Source organism: Lynx rufus, unplaced genomic scaffold, assembly GCF_022079265.1.
Source record: "Lynx rufus isolate CCGP_SWC_20201006 ecotype Redwood Valley unplaced genomic scaffold, mLynRuf1.p SCAF_24, whole genome shotgun sequence".
NCBI lineage: Eukaryota > Metazoa > Chordata > Mammalia > Carnivora > Felidae > Lynx > Lynx rufus.
The window spans coordinates 8,934,027-8,957,370 of record NW_025814839.1 but is presented as its reverse complement, the minus strand read 5'-3'; the positions used below and the strand labels follow the sequence as shown (position 1 = coordinate 8,957,370).

General features: G+C 50.8%; 1 protein-coding gene across 1 annotated transcript in view; it reads left to right on the top strand.

Moving 5' to 3' along the window:
• Window positions 1-23,344, top strand: part of KSR2 (kinase suppressor of ras 2) — a 427,363-nt gene that overhangs the window by 249,455 nt on the left and 154,564 nt on the right. The window contains exon 5 of the mRNA XM_047088271.1: window positions 4,651-4,835. Within this exon, the coding sequence (XP_046944227.1) occupies window positions 4,651-4,835 (185 nt within the window). The remainder of the gene's footprint in view (window positions 1-4,650; window positions 4,836-23,344) is intronic.

Sequence of the window (23,344 nt, the reverse complement as noted above, 5' to 3'; positions counted from 1 at the left end):
CTGGCTGACCAGTGGGCACTGATCAAGAGCCTTTGGAGTACAGGGCTGCCTGCCGGACCTAGGCCAGGGGTGGCACAAGAAATCAGGTGTGCCTCTGCCCTCAAGGAGCCCACAGCTGGAGTTAATGGAGAAGATGGCTGGCAGCGCAGGGCTCCTGGCTTGTAGATCGAAACTGGGCTGCATTCCTTTAGAATCCTCCCAAGACAGAAGGTGCCAGGTTGTCTTTGCTCGAGTTGAGGCACGTGAGCTTGGGTGAGAGTCCATAGGCCTGGCTTCTGGTCTTAGCTCTGCAACCGTGGGTTGCCTGCTTTGTGTTAGGTGCTGGGCGACAGGTCCATCCCGTGTTTGGTGGGCACAAACTGGAGGGGGGGAGACGCACATCCACTCAGTAACCACCTAAGCAGCAGCAGAACACCAACCGGGATGCACTGTGTGAAGGAAAAGCATTTAGTGCTAGGAGCACATGTGACCTGGAGATCTGACTAGTTCTGAGGGTTGAGGACTGTGTCTCTAAGGAAGGGATGCCTAAAGTGGATCTCCACTGGCAGGATGGTCCAGAGGGTGATCCCTGAGGGTCTCTTGAAGCTTTTTGTAAGGAAACCTTTGGAAGTTTTTAAGCACGGGGGCGGGGGTGAGGGTGGGGGCACGGAGGAGTGACATGTTACAATGCGGGCTCTTTAAAACCTCGCTTCGGTGCCTGGGTGGAGAATAGATTATAAAGAATCAAAAGTGGGATGGGATTATTCAACCATGGGAAGGAATGAAGTTTTGATACATTGTTACCACATGGATGAATCTCAGAAACGTTAGGTTCAGTGAAAGAAGCCAGACGCAGAAGTTCACATCTTGTGTAAATCCATTTATACGAAATACCCTGAATCGACAAATCTAAAGGGACAGGAAGCAGGTCGGTAGTTGTCGTGGGCTGGAGGGCAGGGCGCGGAGAGAAACTGCGTAGTGGGTACAGGGTTTTGTTTGGGGGCGATGACACTATTTTGGAACTGGTTAGGGATGGTTGTTGCACAACATTGTGAATGTGCTTTATGCCACCGGATTGCTCACTTTAAAGTGGTTACTATATATGATGTGAATTTCGCCTCAATATAAATAAAAGGTAAAGACCATAAAAAATAAAATAAAAAAAAAACAACCCAAAAAGCAGTGGGATTGAGGGTCTGATTCCGACACAGCAGCAGCAGCTGAGTTGAGGGAGGAGAGTGGCTTGGCCCAGAGCTGTGTGGCTGCAGATGGAGACTAATGATCCAATTCAAAGAGGTAGAGTTTTCTCAGGATCCTTTTCGTTTAGATAGTCCATGCAAATTAGGCTCCAGGAAGGTCAGAAGAACTTGGCTCGATTCCAGTGCTGGAATGAATAACCCTTTGCGGTACCTGGTGAAACCAGTGCATTTTCCCTAAGCACGGATGATGGCCCCTGAGCTGAATGAGACGTGCAGCTTCAGCTCCACCCGGCCCTGGGGCTGCTGTCAGGACAGCCTGCCATGTCAGGGAGCTCCGACTTGCCCGCCTGTGTAGACAGCAGCATGGCCCACCCGGGGCTCATACGGCCCCAAAGGATGGAGCTGCCCTCGCCGATGCTTTGTGCCATCCCGCTTTGCTGCTTTCCCCCAAACTGGCCCCGAGTCCAGGGAAGACATTTATGCAATAGGTTTCTGACATCCTGAGATCTTGGAGAGGATGTTCTTTTTAATTACACCTGCAGGATATACTGCAAAATATGCACTGAATCTTACACAGTCACAGTCATTGGACACAGTCATTTGTGTCTGTTTTCTCCTCTGAGTGTGCTGGGTAATGAGGGCAAATGGTAAAGGTGAGTCCCATATTCTGTCCATGAAGGCTTCCTCGGTGGGCGGGAAGTGATATGTGATTTCCTTCCACCTACTTCGATCAAGTAGCCATTCATTCTCCACGTTCTCTTCCTCCTCCCCTCTCTTCCTCCTGTCTTTCCATCCTTCCATCCTCTCTTCCTTCATTACATCCACCTTTCCATCCATCCATAATCCTTCTGTTCTTCAGCCTTTTCATCCATCCACCTGTCCATCCATCCATCCATCCATCCATCCATCCATCCACGCATCCATCCATCCATCCACCCACCCACCCATCCACCCATCCATCCATCCATCCATCCATCCATCCATCCATTCACCCATCCACCCACCCATCCATCCACCCATCCACCCATCCACCCATCCACCCATCCACCAATCCATCCATCCATCCACGCATCCATCCATCCATCCATCCATCCATCCATCCACGCATCCATCCATCCATCCATCCATCCACCCACCCACCCATCCATCTATTCATCTATCCACCCATCCACCCATCCATCCATCCACCCATCCATCCATCCATCCATCCACCCATCCATCCATCCATCCATCCACCCACCCACCCATCCATCCATTCATCTATCCACCCATCCACCCATCCATCCATCCACCCATCCACCCATCCATCCATCCATCCACCCATCCATCCATCCATCCATCCACCCGTCCACCCCTCCATCCATTCACCCATCCACCCATCCATCCATCCACCCATCCACCCATCCACCCATCCACCCATCCACCAATCCATCCATCCATCCACGCATCCATCCATCCATCCATCCGTCCATCCATCCACCCACCCATCCACCCATCCACCCATCCATCCATCCACCCATCCACCCATCCACCCATCCACCCATCCATCCATCCATCCATCCATCCATCCACGCATCCATCCATCCACCCATCCTTCTTACATCCCTTCCTTCCTTCCATCTATCCATCTCTTCATCCATCCATCCATCCACCTTTTTATCCATCCATCTACCCAACTAACATTTATTTATATATACCCCTTCTCTGCTCCATCTGTGGCCCTGAGTTGGTAAAGCAAATTGACTCTCTGCAGTCACTGAACTACTGCTAAACTTGGGCTTAGACTTGGTTCTCCTTATACAAGGGATCTGGCTTGTCATTTGGTGGCCCAGTGCCTCAAGGCTCCTGTCAGTGTTTTGGAACTAATGATGGGATCTCTTGCCAGAGGATATGACTGCATCCTATTCACCTGCCAAGAGTAGCGGTGGGCTGAGAGTTGCTGGATGTTTCAGGTGAAAAACACGGCTTCGCTTCAACTTTTGGCTTCTTCAAGGTTAATTCCATGCTATATGGACACCCAGTTTAACATGGTCACAGTGAGGTTCCCAACAGGTAACCTCGCTCTGTGCAGGGCCCTGTGCCAAGCACGTCATCTCGTAGAATTGTCACGACATCCTTCTTAGGTAGGTGCTATTGATTTCCCCATTGTCCAGGTAGGGAAACTGAGGCACAAAGAGAGGAGATCACTTTCCTGAGGTCACGGTCAGGACCTGAGCCCCGGTCTCACTGATCCCGAAGCTTGCCGAGTTTAACTCCAAAATTAGATTGCCTCGGTGTAGATGCCTACTCTGTGAATCTCCCCCATTTGGAGACTCTTGTGGAATGAAATGCCTTGTTTCCCTCTCGGGCAGGGAGAGCCAGCTAACGTGTGCTGCTGTAACAGGAAGTACTTTCCTGGGCCTTGCTTCAGACCCCCAGGGAGATAATAAGTGGGGCTGCCAGCCCAACGCAGTGAGGGAGAGACTTTGCAGGCGCACTTAGATTCCTTAAAGCTGATGAGCAGCAGACCTCCTGGAGAGGGTGACTTTTAGGCTGCCCGTGTGTGGGAGGCCTCCAGCCTTTAATTAAGGCACCTTCCTGGGCTCTCCACCTACAAACAGAGAAAATTTGCAAGGAGGGTTCACTTTGGCCACAAGATGGCGCCCAACTCTGGGCCCGACCTGAATGGGGCCGTGGTGGGGGGTGGGGGGAAGGGGAAGGATGGGGGTGGAGGGAGGGCAGAGTGGTTTGTTCTGGATGCTGTGCCAAATCACACCCTCTTAAACTGCTCCTCGGGAAGGGGAGAAGTTTTCCAAACCAACCCCAGAGGTTCATTCCATTCAGCGGGTGCCGAGCCAGGGTCTGAGAGATCCAGCAACGAAAACGACAGGGTCCCTGCCTTCAAGGAATTAGAAGGCAGCATGCTCAGTGCCAGTCATAATCCAATTGGTCATGTCATAAACTTTTAATGAGCACCTACTGTGTGCCAGTTCTGTGCTAGTTGCCAAGGACAGAGAAACAAACACTACAGAGTCATTGCCCTCAAAGACCCACAGTTCACTTGGGAGACAGACACTAAAAGAACAAATTTGGGAAAATAGGCAAGTACAGCCACAGGGATACATACAGAATATCGTAGAAGAATGGAAGAGGAACACCTGACCCAGGCAAGAAGGGAAGGGGAGTATCAGGGAAGGCTTCCTGGAGGAGAGGACACCAGAGCGGAGTCAGAGAAGACAGATGGGGATTAGCCAGGCAGGGACGGGGAGGGTATTCTGGGCAGTGCGGACAGCACCAGCCAAGGGTCACAGGGGAGAAACAGCACCCAGCTGGTGACTGGAGCTCAGTGAAGTCTGGATAGGACAGCACCAGGGCCAGGTCAACACGGGAGGTGGACATTGGTACCAGCTGAACGACATGGGGGCCGCCCCCTCTCAGTTCGTGTGCAATGACGGACACATTGCCCTCTCATCTGCTTCTGTCTCCCTTTCAGAGCCAAGAAGAAAAGCAAGCCCTTGAACCTCAAGATTCACAGCAGCGTGGGCAGCTGCGAGAACATTCCATCTCAGCAGCGCTCGCCGCTCCTGTCGGAGCGCTCTCTCCGCTCTTTCTTTGTGGGACATGCACCTTTCCTGCCCTCCACCCCTCCCGTCCACACCGAGGCCAACTTCTCTGCAAGTAAGTCACCCGCCCGCCCCGCCGGGGCTGCTGAACCCTCTTGTCTGCCAGGTGTGTGCTCCCCGTTCTGAGAAGATGCTCGTAAGATGCTTGGAACGCGAGGCTCATCTCCCTCCCACCTGCACCGTTCACGCCCCTTGGGATGGTTTGAAGGGAAGGGGCGTAATTAGCACTTGGGGGGTTGACTGGCTGTTGTCATTGGTCCCCCTGTTCCTACTCTTTCTGTCTGCGGGTGTGGAGGGATAACAGAGGGAAGCAAGTATGCAGGGCATTAAAGGAGACATCAGCTTTTTCTCTCTGCTTCTCCGCTGCCCGGTCACAGGATTTCTCTTGGGTCACTGTGGATAAGGCATCTATGATTGAATTTTGTAATTTTTTTTTTTCCTCCCGCTCGGGTCAACACGTATAACCTTTCATCTCAAAGACGTATTTGGGTTCAAACTAGGCCGAGCATGGCCTGGGGTGTTTTACATTCTGCTCCCACGAATTTCTGCCGGAGACAAAATGGTTATTACTCGGAGTGGAAATGGAACTTTCTGGTGATCAAGGGTGGAGGTTTCAGAAGGCGTTTAATCTTCTCTGCCCAGAGGCCCGTTTTGCTGAACAGGCACAGATGTAGTCAGAGGGGAGCCCCTGAAAAAAGCCCAGCCAGTCCTCCAGCCAAGACATCAACTTTTATTGGCCGGAAGCTGAGGAGGAGGAGAGGGCTGCCAGAGTGCGAGGGAAGTAAGCCCCCGGCCCCCAGCACAACCACAGGGTGATCGTGTTGCTGGTCTGATAAATGAACAGCAGTGTTTACTGAGCGCCTGTGCGTCCTTATCACCCATGTGCCTGACCTCATTTAGTTCTCGCGACAAGCCATGGTGCAGACGAGTTATTCCCATTGTACAGATGAGGAAACTGAGGCTCAGGGGCCTCAAAGAACTTGGCGAAAGCCACACAGCTATTGAGTAGTGGAGCCAGGGTTTGAACCTGGTTCCTTCTCGCCCCAGAGCGGATACGCTTCACCATCACACACGATTTGATCCGGGATCCCCCAAATATTCAGCGGGGGGCCTTTCTCTAAACGTGGGGTTCTATCCTTTACCTTTGCCAGAAGGGTTTTCGGACTTTTTTTAGGGGGGCTATGGACCCTCTGAGAATTTCACGCAATCTGTTGTTTCTCTCCCTGGAAAATGGCACACCTAACCTCCAACACGGTGTCTTGAGGTCAAGACTTAACACAGTCAACGTAGCACCGCTAGATGGTGGGCCTGGGCAGAACGGTGAGCTCAGTTTACCGTCTGCACATGTGCGTCATGCGTCCGCCGCAGGAATCCACTGAGGGTCCAGAGCCAGAAGAGGCCCGTGTGGACGTCAGTTAGAAGTTCCAGAACCTGGCTTATTTCAGTGCCCAGGGGGAGCAGGCCCTGAATCAGGCAAACTAAAATAGCACCCATGACACATATCAACGCCAGAAGGCCAATTTATTAATTTGTCGAGAGAAATCACGGTCAGAGAGACTGTAAATGCTCCATGGGGGTGAGCCTGTGTGCAGTCAGAGGGTGGCTTGGGAGCTCAGACGAGGAAAAGGGGGTGATGACGTATCAAATGTGTCCTAGCAACAGGGTGAGAGGCCCTGGAGGGAGGCGCCTGGGTGCCAGTCCCAGCTCTGTTTCCTTTTTTTTTTTTAATTTTTTTTTTTAACGTTTATTTATTTTTGAGACAGAGCGAGACAGAGCATGAACGGGGGAGGGGCAGAGAGACAGGGAGACACAGAATCAGAAGCAGGCTCCAGGCTCTGAGCCATCAGCCCAGAGCCCGACGTGGGGCTCGAACTCATGGACCATGAGATCGTGACCTGAGCTGAAGTCGGAGGCTCAACCGACTGAGCCACCCAGGCGCCCCAGCTGTTTCCTTTTGAGCAGCGTGCCTGACCTCGAGCAGGGCAGAGCCTTTCTGAGCCTCAGTGTCTCCGTCTGTAAAATGGAAATAATAATAGATTCCCTAGATCAGCTGCTGCATGTCAGGTCATCTGCACGGTGCCTGGCACACAGTAAGTGCTTAATAAGTGGTAGCTATCATCATGATGTTTGTTAGCTCCTTTTTCCAGGCAGTGTTGGCATCCTCTGGCTTGATGGTTAATCTGAGGGCTGTGGGTAAATGCCTTTCAGTTTCTCCCCCCACTTCCCCATGGCCCTAAGAGTGCTTGGAATTTACCTTGGCATGACGCCGGGTGGTTGCATCTGTCTCCGGGCATCGCCATCCCACAAGTGATGTTAGCATGGCCATCTCTGGGGGTTTGACCACAACTCTGCACTTGAGTTCTTTCCAGAATAGAAACATCTTCAGCGTGCTTAAATAACCACAGACTTGCACATTTAGATCCCTCCTCTCCTGCTGGAAAGTTTTGTGAGGATTCCCCATGACTCCCAACTTTTCATGCCTGCCCTGGTCTCCACGTGAGAAGACAGACTTCTCTCCTCTGTGGGCATGAGCAAAGTCCCTAATTAAAATCAGCCCTTAGCACCGAGACCCTAGAAGCACAGTTGCCTGTTTGGACAGTCCTGGTCCTTGTATGCAGAGAGGTCACCCTCTGATCTTCCATAAAGGAAGAAAGTAGCATCTGAGTCTCAGCAGGAGAAGGAGTATGTAACTCAAATATTAGCTGGAATCCCATGGACCGGTCCCATTTCCACTGATGCTAACACATGACAGAGACAGGCAGCCCGGTGGAACAGGCTCCAGGTTAGGAAACACAGTCTCTAGGATGCCACCGAGTGCTCGTGCGACCTCTGTCCCTCCCTGGTTAAGGCTCACCACACACTTTGAGGCAGGCATTATAATTCCCATTCTGTAGATAAGGAAACAGAGGCTCAGAAGGGTAAATGGTCTTGCCCATGCCTGTATCCCTGCACTTTGGTAAAGCAAATTCCTCTCTCTGTCTGGGTCTCAGATTCCCCAGTTGTACAACAAAAGACTCCGTAAGGGTCCATTCCAGAGCTTAGAAACTCTGTGTTTCTAAATTTTTTTTTTTCAACGTTTATTTTTTATTTTTGGGACAGAGAGAGAGACAGAGCATGAACGGGGGAGGGCCAGAGAGAGAGGGAGGCACAGAATGGGAAACAGGCTCCAGGCTCCGAGCCATCAGCCCAGAGCCTGACGCGGGGCTCGAACTCCCGGACCGCGAGATCGTGACCTGGCTGAAGTTGGACGCCCAACCGACTGCGCCACCCAGGCGCCCCAGAAACTCTGTGTTTCTAAGGCTTACCCAGTGAGCTTTTCCTGGGCAAATCTTTTGACTCACAATGCTGGTTTGAGGACCCTGGGCTGGGGCGGTTGAGAGGACACATTGGTCAGGCACTGGTTCCCCCGGGCTTGTAATAGTCCCGTTCTCCTCCTACTGTGAACTTCAGAAAAGACCTCTCTGCCTTTGGGCCCCAGTGCCAGCCCAACCCCCCTCTGACCCAGCAGAGGGAGCCCCTAGAGCTGCATCTTGTCACTGTCAGTTCTGTCTGTGGCCGCACGGTGAAGATGACCGTGAAGATGGTGATCTGCCATCTTGTCACCCCTACTGGTGATGCCTGGGGACAGCATTAGGCAGATCTGGCTGTAGAGTGGCCGAGACCCAGACCCTCAGAGTGCCCAGCTTCCTCCCGTGGCCTGCGAAGAGGACTTCACCTCCGTTTCTGGTTTGGGAGTGACGAGCACGGGGAGGGAGGGGAACGGCAGGAGCCCCAGCTTGCAGAGGAACCTTTCTCTAAGGCTGACTATGGACAAAACACGAGTTATTAAGCCCTGCTGCTCAAGATGACCGTGAAGATGGTGATCCGCCATCTTGTCACCCCTACTGGTGATGCCTGGGGACAGCATTAGGCAGATCTGGCTGTAGAGTGGCCGAGACCCAGACCCTCAGAGTGCCCAGCTTCCTCCCGTGGCCTGCGAGGAGGACTTCACCTCCTTGGGGCTTACCCTCCATTTCTGGTTTGGGAGTGACGAGCACGGGGAGGGAGGGGAACGGCAGGAGCCCCAGCTTGCAGAGGAACCTTTCTCTAAGGCTGACTATGGACAAAACACGAGTTATTAAGCCCTGCTGCTCAACTTGGAAGATGGTGACTCAGGAGTGAATCTACTTCCCGAAGGAGTAGAGAGCAGTGGACTTACCTGTCCGTCCTTGCTGCGTTTGTTCGGCATTTCATTTGGGCATGCCATGTTGCCCAGATGGTGTCTGATCGGATGCCCTCCACCCATGGACCAGTTTTGGTCCAACAAGCTGGGTGCTGCTGGCTCCTTGTAGGGTGTCTCTGATTCGGGCCGAACTGGGTCAGGCTGCCGCTCTCATCCCCAATAAAGCATCTTCTTCAGAATGAAAAAATACCGGCTAGATGGGAAGGAGTAATTACTCATCATCGTTCATTACCGGCTGGTGGAAGTGACTTGGGGAGTATAGCCACTAAGTGGTTGCTGACATATTGTTGGGCAAATCACCGAACCCCCAGTGTCTGTTTCAACCTGGCAAGGATGTAGTGAGGACAAAATGAGGACTGAGTGTAGATTTCCCAGCGCAGTCGGGGTGGGGGAGTGCTTAGAGCACTGAGTCTCCACAAAGGGTAGCTTTGGCAGCTATCAGGGCTCGTTAGATGATGGCATAACTTGTAACAATGATGGAAATGGTGATGATAATAGCAATTGGCATTTATTGTGTGTTGACAGTGGTACAGGCAGCTTCAATTCAGGCAAAGCAGTTTACTTGTACTGTTTCGCCCGAGCCTCACAGTGCTCCATCAGGTAGTTTCTCTTCTTATCCCCATTCTGCAGATGAAGAAACTGAGGCTGAGAGCATTTGAGTAGCTGGCCCAAGATCACAAGGGCAAGCAGGAAGTGGAGTTTGCACCCATTCTGAATGCCTCGTTCTGTAATGCAGAGGAAATGCGGTTGTGACGCTCTTCGCCGAGACCTGTTTGCTCATCAGACAGAGACCTTAACTCGTTCCAGTTCCCTCTCTGGCACCCCCGCCTCCTGGGGGGATTGTGGTGTTGGGGGTCAGCCTTGCTCCAAGGATCGTCATGTTTGTGAGCATGCCGTGCTCACTCAGAGAGCAGCACCCACGCTGGCTGACAAACCACTGCCCTGCCAGACTCCGGTGTTGATACTCAGGGGATCCATCGTCCCAGGTGGTAGCCGTCCCTGTGGGGGCCAGGCAGCTGCAGAAAGCGGCCAGGCCATCTCCGGTAGAAGATGAGGAATAACAGGCAACTTTTGCCTCCTGCAGTTTTCTGGGTGTTTCTTTATTAGCTGTCTGTGGGGGTCTAGCCCTTGAGGGCAGCAGTTACCAAAGGGAACAAGTGACTGATGATTCCCACACTTCCCCCTCTTGGTCCTAATGGCACCAGCTGGAGTTTTACACCGGGTCCCCGTCTTACAAAGTGCTGCCCCGCGCGAGGTGCCTCGAAAGACGGCGTGGCCCTCACCTTGCCCTGTCTCACCGCCCTGTCTCTCCTCCTCTTTTCGCCAAACACCCCCTGCGCTTTTTCTTAGACACAAGGCGGCAGATAGTTGACCCTCCGTTGAGGGCCTGGCCTCATGTGCCTCGAGGCTGAGTCAGAAGCCTGATTTGTTGAGGGAGGCAGCAGGTACAAACCGATGAAGCTGAACTGCGTGCTCCCAAGAAAGCAGCCTCTGGAAGGGTTGCAAAGAGACTCGGGACGGGGGTGATTATATAATGGGGTTTAATGAGGCTTGAGGCCAAGGTTCATTACCCCCCGGAAGAGGACGAGGGGGAGCTGCGTGTCTTGACACAACTTTGCAGCCTGAACCACGTTCTTGTCTCAGAATCAGGAGAGATTTTTGAGGTATTTGTGCCTGACCTGACTCTGTGGTGGCGGTCTGAAGGGGGGACCCCCGTAGGTCGCATTGGGGCACCCCAAAGGGTGTGTCTCCCCCACACTGAGCAGGTCAAAGTGCTGTTCTTTATCCCTTCTTCCCCCCTCCCCAGCAGGTACAGGAAGCACCCGTATTGCCTGGCATCTTTGCTGTATTTTAGAAACTCAAATACCAGCGGGTCCCTGACACGTACTGACCACCTGCTACTTGCCAGGCAGGTCTTGGTCCGGGTACTTTGTAGGCATGAAGCTGTGTATTCCTGGAAACAAAGAAAATGATCCAAAAAGGCTCATGATGGAAAACACTAGTCCCCTGTACCATCCCTCTGTCTATCCTGCCTTTTAAAAACTCCTTCTGTGTTTTGATGGTCACTTTCACCGTTTAAACTAGTGTCCCAGGGCTTCTCAAAGTGTGTCCAAGGCCAGCAGTGTGTGTATCACACGCGAGCTTATTAGAAATGCACATTCTTACTTTCCCCCTTCAGACCTACTGTATCAGAAGCTCTGGGGAGGGACGCCTGGGTGGCTCAGTGGGTTGCATCCGACTCTTGGTTTCAGCTCAGGTTGTGGGATCAAGCCCTGCGTTGGGCTCAGCGCTGAGCGTGGAGCCTACATGGGATTCTGTCTCTGCCCTTCTCCCCCCCTCAATAATAAAGAAATAAACATTAAAAAAAGAAGCAGCAGCAGCCCTGAGGGAGGTTCAGCAATCTGAATTTTCACCAAACCTCCAGGGGATTCCGCACACTAACATTTGAGAATTGCTTGGTTATATGACAGTCTTTAAAAAAAAAACAACTTTTAATTTTGAAATAATTTCAAACTTACAGAAAAGTTACAGAATACTGCAAAGGACTCCTGTACCCCCCTTTACTCAGATTCATCCATTTGTATTTTTATTTATTTATTTTTTTAATGTATGTTTATTTTTATTTTTTTTTTTAATTTTTTTTTTCAACGTTTATTTATTTTTGGGACAGAGAGAGGCAGAGCATGAACGGGGGAGGGGCAGAGAGAGAGGGAGACACAGAATCGGAAACAGGCTCCAGGCTCTGAGCCATCAGCCCAGAGCCTGACGCGGGGCTCGAACTCCCGGACCGCGAGATCGTGACCTGGCTGAAGTCGGACACTTAACCGACTGCGCCACCCAGGCGCCCCTATGTATGTTTATTTTTGAAAGAGAGAGACAGAGCGAGACAGAGCACAAGTGGGGGAGGGGCAGAGAGGGAGGGAGACACAGAATCCGAAGCAGGCTCCAGGCCCTGAGCCATCAGCACAGAGCCCGACGCGGGGCTCGAACCCATGAACCGTGAGATCGTGACCTGAGCTGAAGTCAGACGCATAACTCACTGAGCCTCCCAGGTGCCCCCAGATTCATTCATTTTTAACATCTCCGTGCTCACTTCCTCTCTTTCATTCTTGTGAGCCATTTGGGAGTGGGTTGCATAACCACACAGAGGTACCGGATTCAGTAAACTTGACATCGACTCCAGACTTTCATCTACCCATATTCCTGTTTCAACAATTGTCTCAATAGTATATTTCATAGCAATTTATTTTTCTGGTGCGGATGCGATCCAGGATCACATATTGCATTAAGTTCTTGTGTCAGGCTTGAATAGTTCATCAGCCTTTCTTCCTTGTTTGTGACTTTGACGCCTTTGAAGAATGGGGGCCGGCTTCTCCACAGAACGCTTCTCAATTGGGGCTTGTCTGTGTGTGTTTCTTCGTGTTAGACCCAGGCTGTGTGGTTTGTGCACAACTGTTACTTACATGCTGGTGTGTCTTTTTCAGTGCATCCGAGCTGCCAGGTGTTTGAATTTTTCTAAAGAAGTCAGCAACTGTGACTTTTATGAGAAATCTCCCAGTTGTAAAATGCTAGCATCCAATGAAAAATCTCTTAACACTGTGTGAGGTGGTATTAAATAATCCCACCGGGTTGTGGGTTGTATTTGGTCTTAGAGCTCCCAGTTTGTAACTTCCGTTCTGAAATCGTAGAGGTCAAAAGACACCTGGGTGGCTCAGTCTGTTAAACTTCTGACTCTTGGTTTCAGCTCAGGTCATGACCTCGTGGTTCATGGGATCAGAACCCCTACATCAGGCTCCGTGCTGTCCAGCGAGGAGCCTGATTAGAATTCTCTCTCCCCGCCCTTTCTCTGCCCCTTCCCCTCTCATTCTCTGTCTCAAAATAAATAAATAAACTTAAAAAAAATTTAAAAACATAAATAAAAGCGTAGAGGTCAGAACTGATAGGGAGCTCAGAAATCACAGAATCCAAGCCCTTATTTTAAAGATGGAGAAACTGAGGCCAGAAAGTAGAAGGAACTTGCCCAGGGTTTCAGAGCTGGGATTTGAACTTGGATCTCCTGATGCCCAGCTGATAGCTCTCTCTATTATGCCAGAAAGTTAGCCCTTCTGCTGCTACTGACTGTGCTCTAGGGGAAGGAAACAGTGCCTTCCTTGAAAAGGTGACACCTTTTGTGTGCAAGGAGGGCTGGTGGTGTGTGTGTGTGTGTGATGCATGTAGTTATGAATGTTGTAGAGGAGGCAGCTTCTGGGTTTTTATCATCAACCCTTTCTTTGTAATTTTGCAGTCCTTGCCTGAGCACAAACAGTTTGGGCTCAGCATGCAATAGACAACCTTAGACCTTTTGTTATGATTGCTCCCACCAGGAATTGTAGCAGCAAAAATTGGTCGGTAAGTGGTTGGCATTAGCAGCCAGGGGGTCATTTATATCTGTTGGAGTGAGTCCTGATCCTTGGGCAGGTACACACTGTTGGCGTGGGCAGTCCCGTTCCCTGTCACGAGGACCTGTGTCTGACTGTACCTTTGTAACATCCCCCGCCCCCCAACCTGCCGCCATCCCTGGTGAGTACTTCAACTGATTTCATAGCAACAAGACCAGAAGTAACAAGCAGAGTTGCCCTCGAACGGTGCAGGATACACCAGGCATTCATATTCCTTCCTCGTACCTCTGTATCCCCATTCTGCGGATGAAGAAACTGATGTTCCAGGAGGAGAAATCCATGCATGGCTGCAAGTTACACAACACATCAGAGCTAAGACTAGAACCTTCAGACTCCATCCAGGTTGCATGTGCACTCTGCATATGATTTGGCCAGACTTCATTTCCATTAGGTAGCAGGGACCTGGTGGGTTGTTTTCATCAAAGTTGTTTCTTTCCCTGATAAAGCTAATTCGTCTCTAGTGACCCCATCTTGCACATCTCCTCAGTTGAGCAAGCCTGCATTTTATCTAGGTGTGATCTTTGGCCCTTCCTCTCCACAGTGCCCCATTTCCAAGTCTTACTGAGTTGATCTTCTAAATCCTTCTCCATCGCAACTACTCAGTTCTGCCGGGTAGCATGTAGAGCCATAGACTTTCTTCCAACAGAATGGGTGTGGCTGTGTTCCAATAAAACTTTATTTACAAAAACTGTCAAGGGGGCAGATTTGGCTCATAGGTTGTAGACTGTGAGTTCTGTTCTTCCGGGTTTTTTTTTCCATATCCTCCTCCATCACCAACACCCTGGTCCAAACTATTCAGTAGTCTCCACGTGGATCTTTCCATATTCATTTCAGTCCCATATCCAGTCCACCAGAGTGATCTGCCACAAATGAGAATCTGGCTCCCAAACCAGGGTTAAGATTCTACCACGACCTTAAGTGAACTGTGTTCTCTCCTGCTTTGAACCCGTGGGCTCCTGGACACCCTGCCATTGTCGTCACTTTATCTGAACTTCTACTTCCTTGGGAAAGAATTTCCTAACTCCCCAAGTGGGTGTCAGTTGCATCTCGTCTCATCTCTTGCGCTCTCCTTCTGAAGCACTTCCCGCAATCCACAGCCATCTGTTTATTTCTATGAGTATTTGCTTAATGCCCTGTTCCCCCATTATCAGTTCCACAAGGGCTGTGACCGCATTTCTCTTGCTCATTACTGTTTCCACTGTGCCTTGCATGGAGCTGGCACACATCAGTATTTTTAAAAGGACAGTAACATTTTTGAGCATTCACTTTGCAGCCAGCACTGTGAGCCTTCAGCTACTCAGAATCTAGAGGACAAAGGAGAAAGGATTTTGCTTGTTGCCCTCCAGAGCTGCAGAGCCGGCTGAATTTGGCATCATCGAGGCAGGAACTGAAGTTGCTGGACTTTGATGCAGTCTTTGGGATGTCATGGGTGGTCTGCTGCCTTAACTGGCCAAAGAAACAGGCACTCAAACAAAACTCTCAAAAACGATTTTGTTGATTAGAAGCAAGCAGGTCTTTGTCCCTGCCTGGTGGTGGTAGGACTAACATAGAACTTGACACAAGTGACAAGCAATCCAAGTTGAGTTGTTGTTTTTAGTATGAAGGTCATTTATTAGCACATGTAACTGAAAGGTCCAGGGGCTACTAATGTAGGCTTCAGGTATGGCTGGATCAGGGGGCTCAGTTCATGTCAAGCCTCAGTCTCTCTGTATGTCTTGACTTTGTTCTTCTCCAGGATGGCTACACTTTTAGGCTCCACGTGGCAGTAAGATGATCCCAGAAGTCCCTTCCCTGCTCTGTTCCAGAATGGAAGAGTGAGAATGTTTAGGTCTGGGATTCGCTGATTCAACCAGCATGACCGTATGCTCACCTCTAAACCAATCAGTGGGGTCAAACATGTGGGATGCTAACTTATTGGCTTAATCCTAGACTGTGAGCTTTACCTTTGGGCTTAGAAATGGAGGGGTGTGCCTAAGAATGGAGAATGAATGCCAGGGAAGCTGATAACCAGTGTCCTAAAGTAACAGTGAGTAATGGGGGTCTCTGTCCTCAAGGGCTTTGAGGAGTATCCCCCTGGCCAGATTAGTTCATGAGCCAAATTAGTGGGGACACATCTCCACATGGTACAGAAAACGCTTACGGTTCGCCAAACATCTCCCTTGGACTGCATTTCTCTATGATCCCTGGCAAGCAGTTGCTTTGCTATCCCTCCGACATTCCTTGGGAGTCTCTAGGCAGCACACAGCCTGGCAGAGGAGGTTAACCCATGGTACCAGGTAGAGGCTCAGTGCCATTCCCAAGGCAGATAGCATCCCACCATTGGCCAAGCGCCAAGGTGAGAATTGGATAAGCTTGGGTTTGAAATCTTATCTCTGCCATTTTATTACCTAACATCTGTAGCCTCAGTTTTCCCATCTTTAAGATGGGCATAATGTGGCAGTCATCACGATGGTGACCACCATTGTTGTGGCCATCAACACTACTGTATGATGTATGGTGTTTGGGTTTGGGTCAGTTTTGATCCTCATCGGTTTCTGCTGGACATCACCACACCTGCCCCCATATCTGAATGGAGTAATCAGTACCGAGTGAGTTCCTGATATGTAAAGTGTCTTAGTCCACTGGGGCTACCATAACAGAATTCCACAGACTGGGTGGCTGTGTAAACAACAGACATTTATTTCTCTTAGTTCTGGAGGCTGGGAAGTCCAAGATCAAGGTGCCTCTGTGGCCATCTGGTGAGGACCCTCTCCTGGTTCCTGCTGTATCTTGCATGGTGGAAGAGGGCAAGCAAGCTCTCTGGGTCCCCTTTTATGTGCGCACAATTCCTTCATGAAGGTCTGTCCTCGTGACCCAAGTACCTCCCAAAGACCCCACCTCCTAAGGCCACCACACTGGGGGTTAGGATTTCAACATATGAATTTTGGAGGGACACAAACACGCAGACCATGGCACTGAGTATCATGAAAGGAAATGTCTGCTACAGCCCCTGACCTCGGAGAATTTGTAGTCTGGTTGGCTAGGAGCCACATAAGACACAGCCAGAAGCTCTGGGCCAGGAGTTGGGAGATCTGGCTTCTTCCCCGAGGGTTGCTACCCCTGGTAACGTGCCCCTTGTCAGATTTTGCTCAACAGTTCGGAGCCCTGGTTTCTTTATCTGGCAAATGGGCATGTCAGTGATATCTGCTCATCTCACAGGAATGTTGATTGTTGGGAGGTCAGTGACCACCGTCTGAAAACTAGGAATTGTTCAGATGGACAAAATGTCATAATCCCTGCCCAGTACAAAGCAATACAGACAGGCAGCTGTTACGCATTTATAACACTATTTAATCTGATTGTCTGGGCTTCTGCTCTGATTGGTTGGGTGCATGTTCTGATTGGCTGAGCCTGTCTCCTGATTGGCCGGGCCTGTGTTCTGATTGGTTGGACGAGTGCTCTGATTGGCCGGTGCCCATCCCATAACGATTGTTAAATAGTCTCAGACCGCCCCCCCCACCCCTCCAAACAGAAGTGCCTACTTCACTAAGCGTAAGAAAATCTTCAAGCCTCAGTTTCCTGATACGTAAAGCGAGTAGAACCATATTGTCCTCGCAAGGTTGTTGTGAAGGCTGTAGGAGATGAAGTGCTGTTGCACTGAGGTCACCTTCCTCCAGCAGGTTGTGTGCTCCATAAAGGCAGTGACTTGTCCATCTTGTTCACCGCTGTATCCTCAAGGTCTGGCACATCGTAGATGCTGAAAAAGTGTGTTTTGAGTGAATAGATTAAGCCCAGTGCCTCATGCTAGGGGCATGGTTGTTACTCAGTAAATCTCGATTGAGGACATCAGGGGTGAAGGATGCACTTGCCGTCGGGCAGTAGAGAGAGGTGAGGACTGTGGAAAAACACAGAGCACCGACCCCTTCTAAAGAAGGCAGCCACCAGTCACTTCCAGCCCCTCTATAAGAAGGGGACAGGGTGTCACCAGATTATCCACATTTTCCAGGAGAGGCCAGACACGTGCATTTTCGTGGGCAGTTCCACAGTTTTTAGCCTAGTGGCAACAGAGAAAACGCCTTAACAGTTCCGTCATATGTTAAGCAACATTTATATGGGATGCCACCAACTTGTGACCATACCTGCCATACGTGGCATGTCCTTTGCTATTTCTTGTGACAGGAACTTTTCAAAGAGGTGGGGTCAGGGGCGCCCGGGTGGCTCAGTCAGTTGAGCGTCCGACTTGGGCTCAGGTCATGATCTCGCAGTTCGTGAATTCGAGCCCCGCGTCAGGCTCTGTGCTGACAGCTCGAGCCTGGAGCGTGCTTCAGATTCTGTGTCTCCCTCTCTCTGCCCTTCCCCTGCTCATGCTCTGTCTGTTTCTCTTTCTCAAAAATAAATAAGAATTAAAAAAAAAAAAAAGAGGTGGGGTCAGCCTTTCTTTCCACCCTCAGGACTGTGCTCCTGGGCTCCCCTCCTGACCTCCTCTGTCACCCACATGCCACAAATTCTATCCTCCTCGCCACACCTCTGCTCCTAGGGTGTAGCTTTGGAAACTGATTTTCATGCTGGGTCTTTTACTTATTTGTTTCTCCTTTTGAACGGGGAGAGTCCTCTTCCTGCAAATAACAGGCTGCTTCCCAGCCCTCAGATAGCCTTGTCCCAGCCCCTCACCGATGGTGGCCGGGGTCTGGGCTGATTACCAGCACAGGCCCTCGCTCTGATGCCCGGGCCCCGCCAGCTGCTGGGCAAGATCAGAGAACCTGCTTTTCGTCTCAGGCCGCATTCTCCTTGGCTGGGGATAAAAGTGGCAAGCGTCTCACCAGGCCCCATGCTGCTGTGTTCGGGGCCGGTAAAGCAGTCCTTCCCCCTATTGAAAGTCAGGGCATCGCCAGGCAGGTGCGGGTGGGCACTTGGCACCCGCATCCCCCTCCCCATCCCGTTCTCTCCCCTGTTTATTCTCCCCTGCCCTCCTCTTCTGTCAGTCTTCATGTGTGTCTGCCCCTCCTCTCTGTCTCTCCTTTTGCCTGTCACCATCACTTTCTCTCTCTCTCTTCTCCGTCCTGCCTCCAGTGACCCAACTTTCCCAGCCTCCTGAGCTCAGCCAGCCACTGTGAGTGCCACGTTCCTTGGTAGAGAGAATCTGGACAGGTGAAGGGGGGCTGGAGGGAGGGAGGACCACCCCCCCCCGCCCCACCTAGAAACCAGAGCTGTGGGAGGAAGGCCTAGCCTTTAGTGTTAAGTGCTGAACAGAGGGACTGAGGAGCAGGTGGCAAAAGTGTCCTGTCTGTGGCAGGAGCTGGCATGCTCGTTCGGATGAATGCCTTTGCTGATCCCCTCACGACAGTCCCTCGTCGTAGGCCCTTAGGTGTTCATCAGCACACCCAGCCTTGCTGCCAGCAGTCTTTATTTTCTGTTTCCCTAGGCCTTCCCAGCAGCCTTTGGGCTCCCTGTTCTCTGGAAGCTCCGGGAGCCGCTGTGAGGGGCACCAGTGCCTCAAGGCCCTGACCTTGCCTCCCACAGTGGCTCTCTCTGGGGTGGGGGTGGGGGGTGGCTAAGCCGTGTCAGGACCTTCTGGGTTTGGAGGCAGTGTGCTGCAGCCTGGCCCTGAGCAGCCGGGCCACCTTAGGCCGCCACCTCCCCTGTTTTCCTGTCTATGAAATGGGCTAATGACGGTGTAAGTCTCCCTGACCTCACAGATCTGCAGTGGGGATCCAATAAGCCATGGATACGCGTGAGCTGTTCCAGGCCGTAAAACGCTGTGTGAACGTTTAGGCCGGTGCCAGAGGTTGGCTGATTTTTCTCTAAAGGGCAGCCTTACTAAATCGAGTGGGCAGGGCTGTGTTTCAGTAAAGCTTTATTTATAAATACGGGTGGCAGGCCGGGTTTGGCTCAGACTTCAGAGCTAAACAAGGCCTGGTTTCAGGTCCCAGCTCTGCCCCCTACAGGCCGTGGGGCCTTCGGTAGGTGATGTCTCTGAGCCTCGGTTTCTCACCTGCAAAGCCAGGAGAATAGTCAGACTTGCCTCGTGGGGTGATTGCAAGATTAAACGAGAGGACACGGGTACATTTCTAGCACAATGCCAGGCACGTGGTGAGTAGGGACCGAATCCCAGCATTTGTCGTTCACATAACGTTACTAACACACGTGTATGTCAGGTGCGTTATACACGTATACACACACAGACGTATTCGTTCAAGGAGATGTGACTGTTTTCAGTGCTGGATGTGGAATTGCAAGAACAGAGGTAGGATGGTTTTTGGCGATGCTTTTCATCCCGCCTTATTTAACGCGCCCGCTTCACCGATGGCCCTCGTGAGAAGGTATTCATCCGAGGGCCTGTTTCTTCTGTCAGGACCACCATGCCCACGGCTCAGCTTATCCGCAGTGGGGTGACTGCTCCATCACAGCCCCTTCCAAATAGTCTGGGATTCTGTTTTTAGGGACAGTGGTTGGAACTATGAAATAGAGGTTTGCTCGAGAAACAGTATAGCCTCTGCACGTGTGTAAACTTAATTCTGAAAGTAGACATATAGTGTGGGGGATCCAGGGGTCTAGAGGGAGGAGGCAGTCTGTCCTTACGCAGTTTCTCTCCCTCTTGGAAACCCCACAGAACCTGGATAGGGGAGTGGGGGGGCAGTTATTGGCAAAAAAGGGGTGCCTGGCTTAGAGATCTTCAAGATTGCATTTGTCAGGACTTTTTCTGGTGCAAGTAATAGATACCCATCACATACTGCCTTCAGCAGTAGTGAAGTGGTGAAGTAGGAAGTTGCTAGTTTGCGTACTGAAAAAAAGCAATCTAGATATAAACAAGAGCTTCAGGAATGGCTGGATCCAGGAGCTCAGTATCATCAGGGCATGTTCTTTCTCTGTCTCACAGTCCTGCTCTCTTCCTTGTGGGTTTCGTTCTTAGTTAGGCTCCCCATTCGTGGTGGCCTTTGGTTGTTCCAGGTTTCCATCGTTACAGACCTGAGTGCATCAGGAAAAGGAGTTTCACCATTAGATCTGATTGGTCTGATGGGGGCACATACATGTGTGTCCTGAACTGATCCCTCTAGTCAGTTGGAGAGAATACACTTGTGTGGCCTGAATCCATGGAGTGGAATCCAGTTAGGTTGCAATTAAAGGGAATGGATCTTCAAGAAACACCAGGGGGATGGAAGTCCCGGCGTAGGGGTACTGCGCAGGCAAGATCAACGACTAACCCTTACAAGAACCCGCTGTGGGCAGCGCACCTGTGATTCATGCTGCTGTCTGCTTCTCTTTGCATTGAGTAGCCAGAGGGAAATGTGAATGATTATGTATTCAGAAGCGGAGTGGGAACCTATGTGATGAGTAGTACCCTTTCTGCTTATTTGAGATTTCTATTTCAGAGAGTGTCAGGAATCTCTTTTTGCCCTTTCCCTGTCGGTTTTCAGCTGGCATGAAAGAAGGAACTGCTTCTAGCCTGGTGGTTCCATTAGTTAGCATTCAGGTCACCTGGGTTGGGGGTGGTAGCTTTTCAAAATTCTGATTCCCAGGCTGCCCCCCCCAACCCAGTCCAATGATATCAAACCCGCTGGAGGGTGGGGCCCAGGCATCAGTACATTTAACTTATTTATTTATTTTTAATCTTTTTTTAAGTTTGTTTTTTTGAGAGAGAGAATGAGCAGGGGAGGAGCGGGGCGGGGGGGGAGACAGAGAATCCCAAGCGGGCTCCACGCTGTCAGCACAGAGCCCGACGCGGGGCTCCAACTCACGGACCATGAGATCACAACCTGAGCTGAAACCAGGAGTCAGAGGCTTAACCGACCGAGCCACCCAGGCGCCCCACCATCAGTACTTTTTAAAGATCCCTGGGTGATTGGAACGTGCAGCCAGGGTCAAGATCCAGCTTTTTTTTTTTTTTTTTTAATTTTTTTTTTCAACGTTTATTTATTTTTGGGACAGAGAGAGGCAGAGCATGAACGGGGGAGGGGCAGAGAGAGAGGGAGACACAGAATCGGAAACAGGCTCCAGGCTCTGAGCCATCAGCCCAGAGCCCGACGCGGGGCTTGAACTCACGGACTGCGAGATCGTGACCTGGCTGAAGTCGGACGCTTAACCGACTGCGCCACCCAGGCGCCCCAAGATCCAGCTTAAGTAGCCAGTGTGTTCAGAGCTGTCCTAAATGGGTAAAGCCAGGCTCTCGCAGGATTTTCTGAACACCTATGACCTCCGTGCAGGGGATGCAGACTTTCTTTTTCTCACCTCAAGCCCCAGAAATAAGTAGGAGACAGGCTTTGCGCTGAGATGTGATCCCATGTGATTTACAGATGCTGGGGCCCCACTGGGGCCCTATTTCACCGGCACTTGTTTGTGCTTACTGAAACACTGATGGCTGTCAGATTATCTGGTCCCCTTGCTGCCATCTCCACCCGGTCTGGCATCAGAGCATCTGCTCAAGCCCCAGAAGGCACATTTGCAGAGGTAGAGGAAGCGGGTGGGTGGGCAGGTGTGAGATCCAGACGGAGCTGTGGTTCCTGTGGATGACACACGGATTGGGCCGTGGGGACAGGGCCAATGAGGAGCCTTCAGTAGGTGTCCAGAGGGCCTAGCCTACCTGCCCCTCTCCCCCCAGGGGTCATTCATTCATCGATCAGGTGCTTGTGGAGGACCTACAAAGTCAGGGGCTGTGTGGCAGTGTCAGAATAAAATTGCTGACCCCATACCTAAGGTTTAAAAACATTTTTTTTCTAGCGTTTATTTATTTTTGAAAGAGACAGAGCATGAGCAGGGGAAGGGCAGTGAGAGAGAGAGAGAGGGAGACACAGAATCCCAAGCAGGCTTCTGTGCTGACAGCTCAGAGGCTGACGCGGGGCTCAAAGGGGCTCAAACCCACAAACCGTGAGAACATGACCTGAGTTAAAGTCAGACGTTTAACAGACTGAGCCACCCAGGCGCCCCTCCCGTTCCTAAGGTTTAGGACTAGAGAAGGCCCTGCCAGTTCTAAGTGCTGGCTCTATGGGTTATCTGCATCTGAATCCCCGTTCCCACCCCATTCTCTGAGGGTAGAGATTTAACAAAAGCTCCCTTGGAATTAGGACCAGAGACCAGCCCCCAGACCAGGCTGGGGACCTGCTGATGTTTTCAACCAGCTGCCAGCCAGGTGAAAATAAAAAACAGGAAGCAGTGTTTCCATCACGTATGTTTATGAACTAAAAAGCCCTTTGGTTGGAGATAATATCCTTCATATCTTTTTGGTGTTAAATGTTCTTTTTAAAATGAAATGACAGGTAATTATATAGATGGTGATTTTTTTTTTTTAATGTAGTTTCTTTCTTTGGAAGTAAACATTGCCAACTTTAGTCCCCTATTTATTACATTTTCTGGTCCATTAAATGCAAGTCAGGAACCTTTTCTCGGGATTGGAGTTCTAGAGGTGGATGATTAATATTATTTAGAAACAAACCCCTTCAAAAGGGATCGTACATAAACCCCCAGTATATGAATCAGCAGATAATAAAAGTAGTGTTGTTATGCCCCTGTGCGCAGCAGGGGGCGTGATGTCCTGTCCCTGTCCCTGTCCCTTCATCCTGTCCCCTGACGGTGGGGGCCCTGAAACACTTCTTTGAAACTCAGTTTGGAAACTGCTACCCTAGGCATTTCCGTAAATGTTATGAATGAATGGGGAACCCGGGGCCCTGAGGAGACAGAGTATTTTCCCAAAGTCCTGATTCCTAAGTGGGTTCAATCATTCCGAGGCTGATGTGTCATTGACGAATTAAAGAGACCCATTTCTAACCCCAATATGGATTTAGCACCTGTAGGTGCCAAGGGGTGCAAATCTCCTTGTAACAGCCCTCGGAGGAGGCAGGGTCTGATTTTCTTACTTTGAGAAAGGAGACCATGGTCCAGGGGAGTTATGTGGCTCTCTCAGGGTCACCGAGAGAGAGGAAGGGCTTGGGG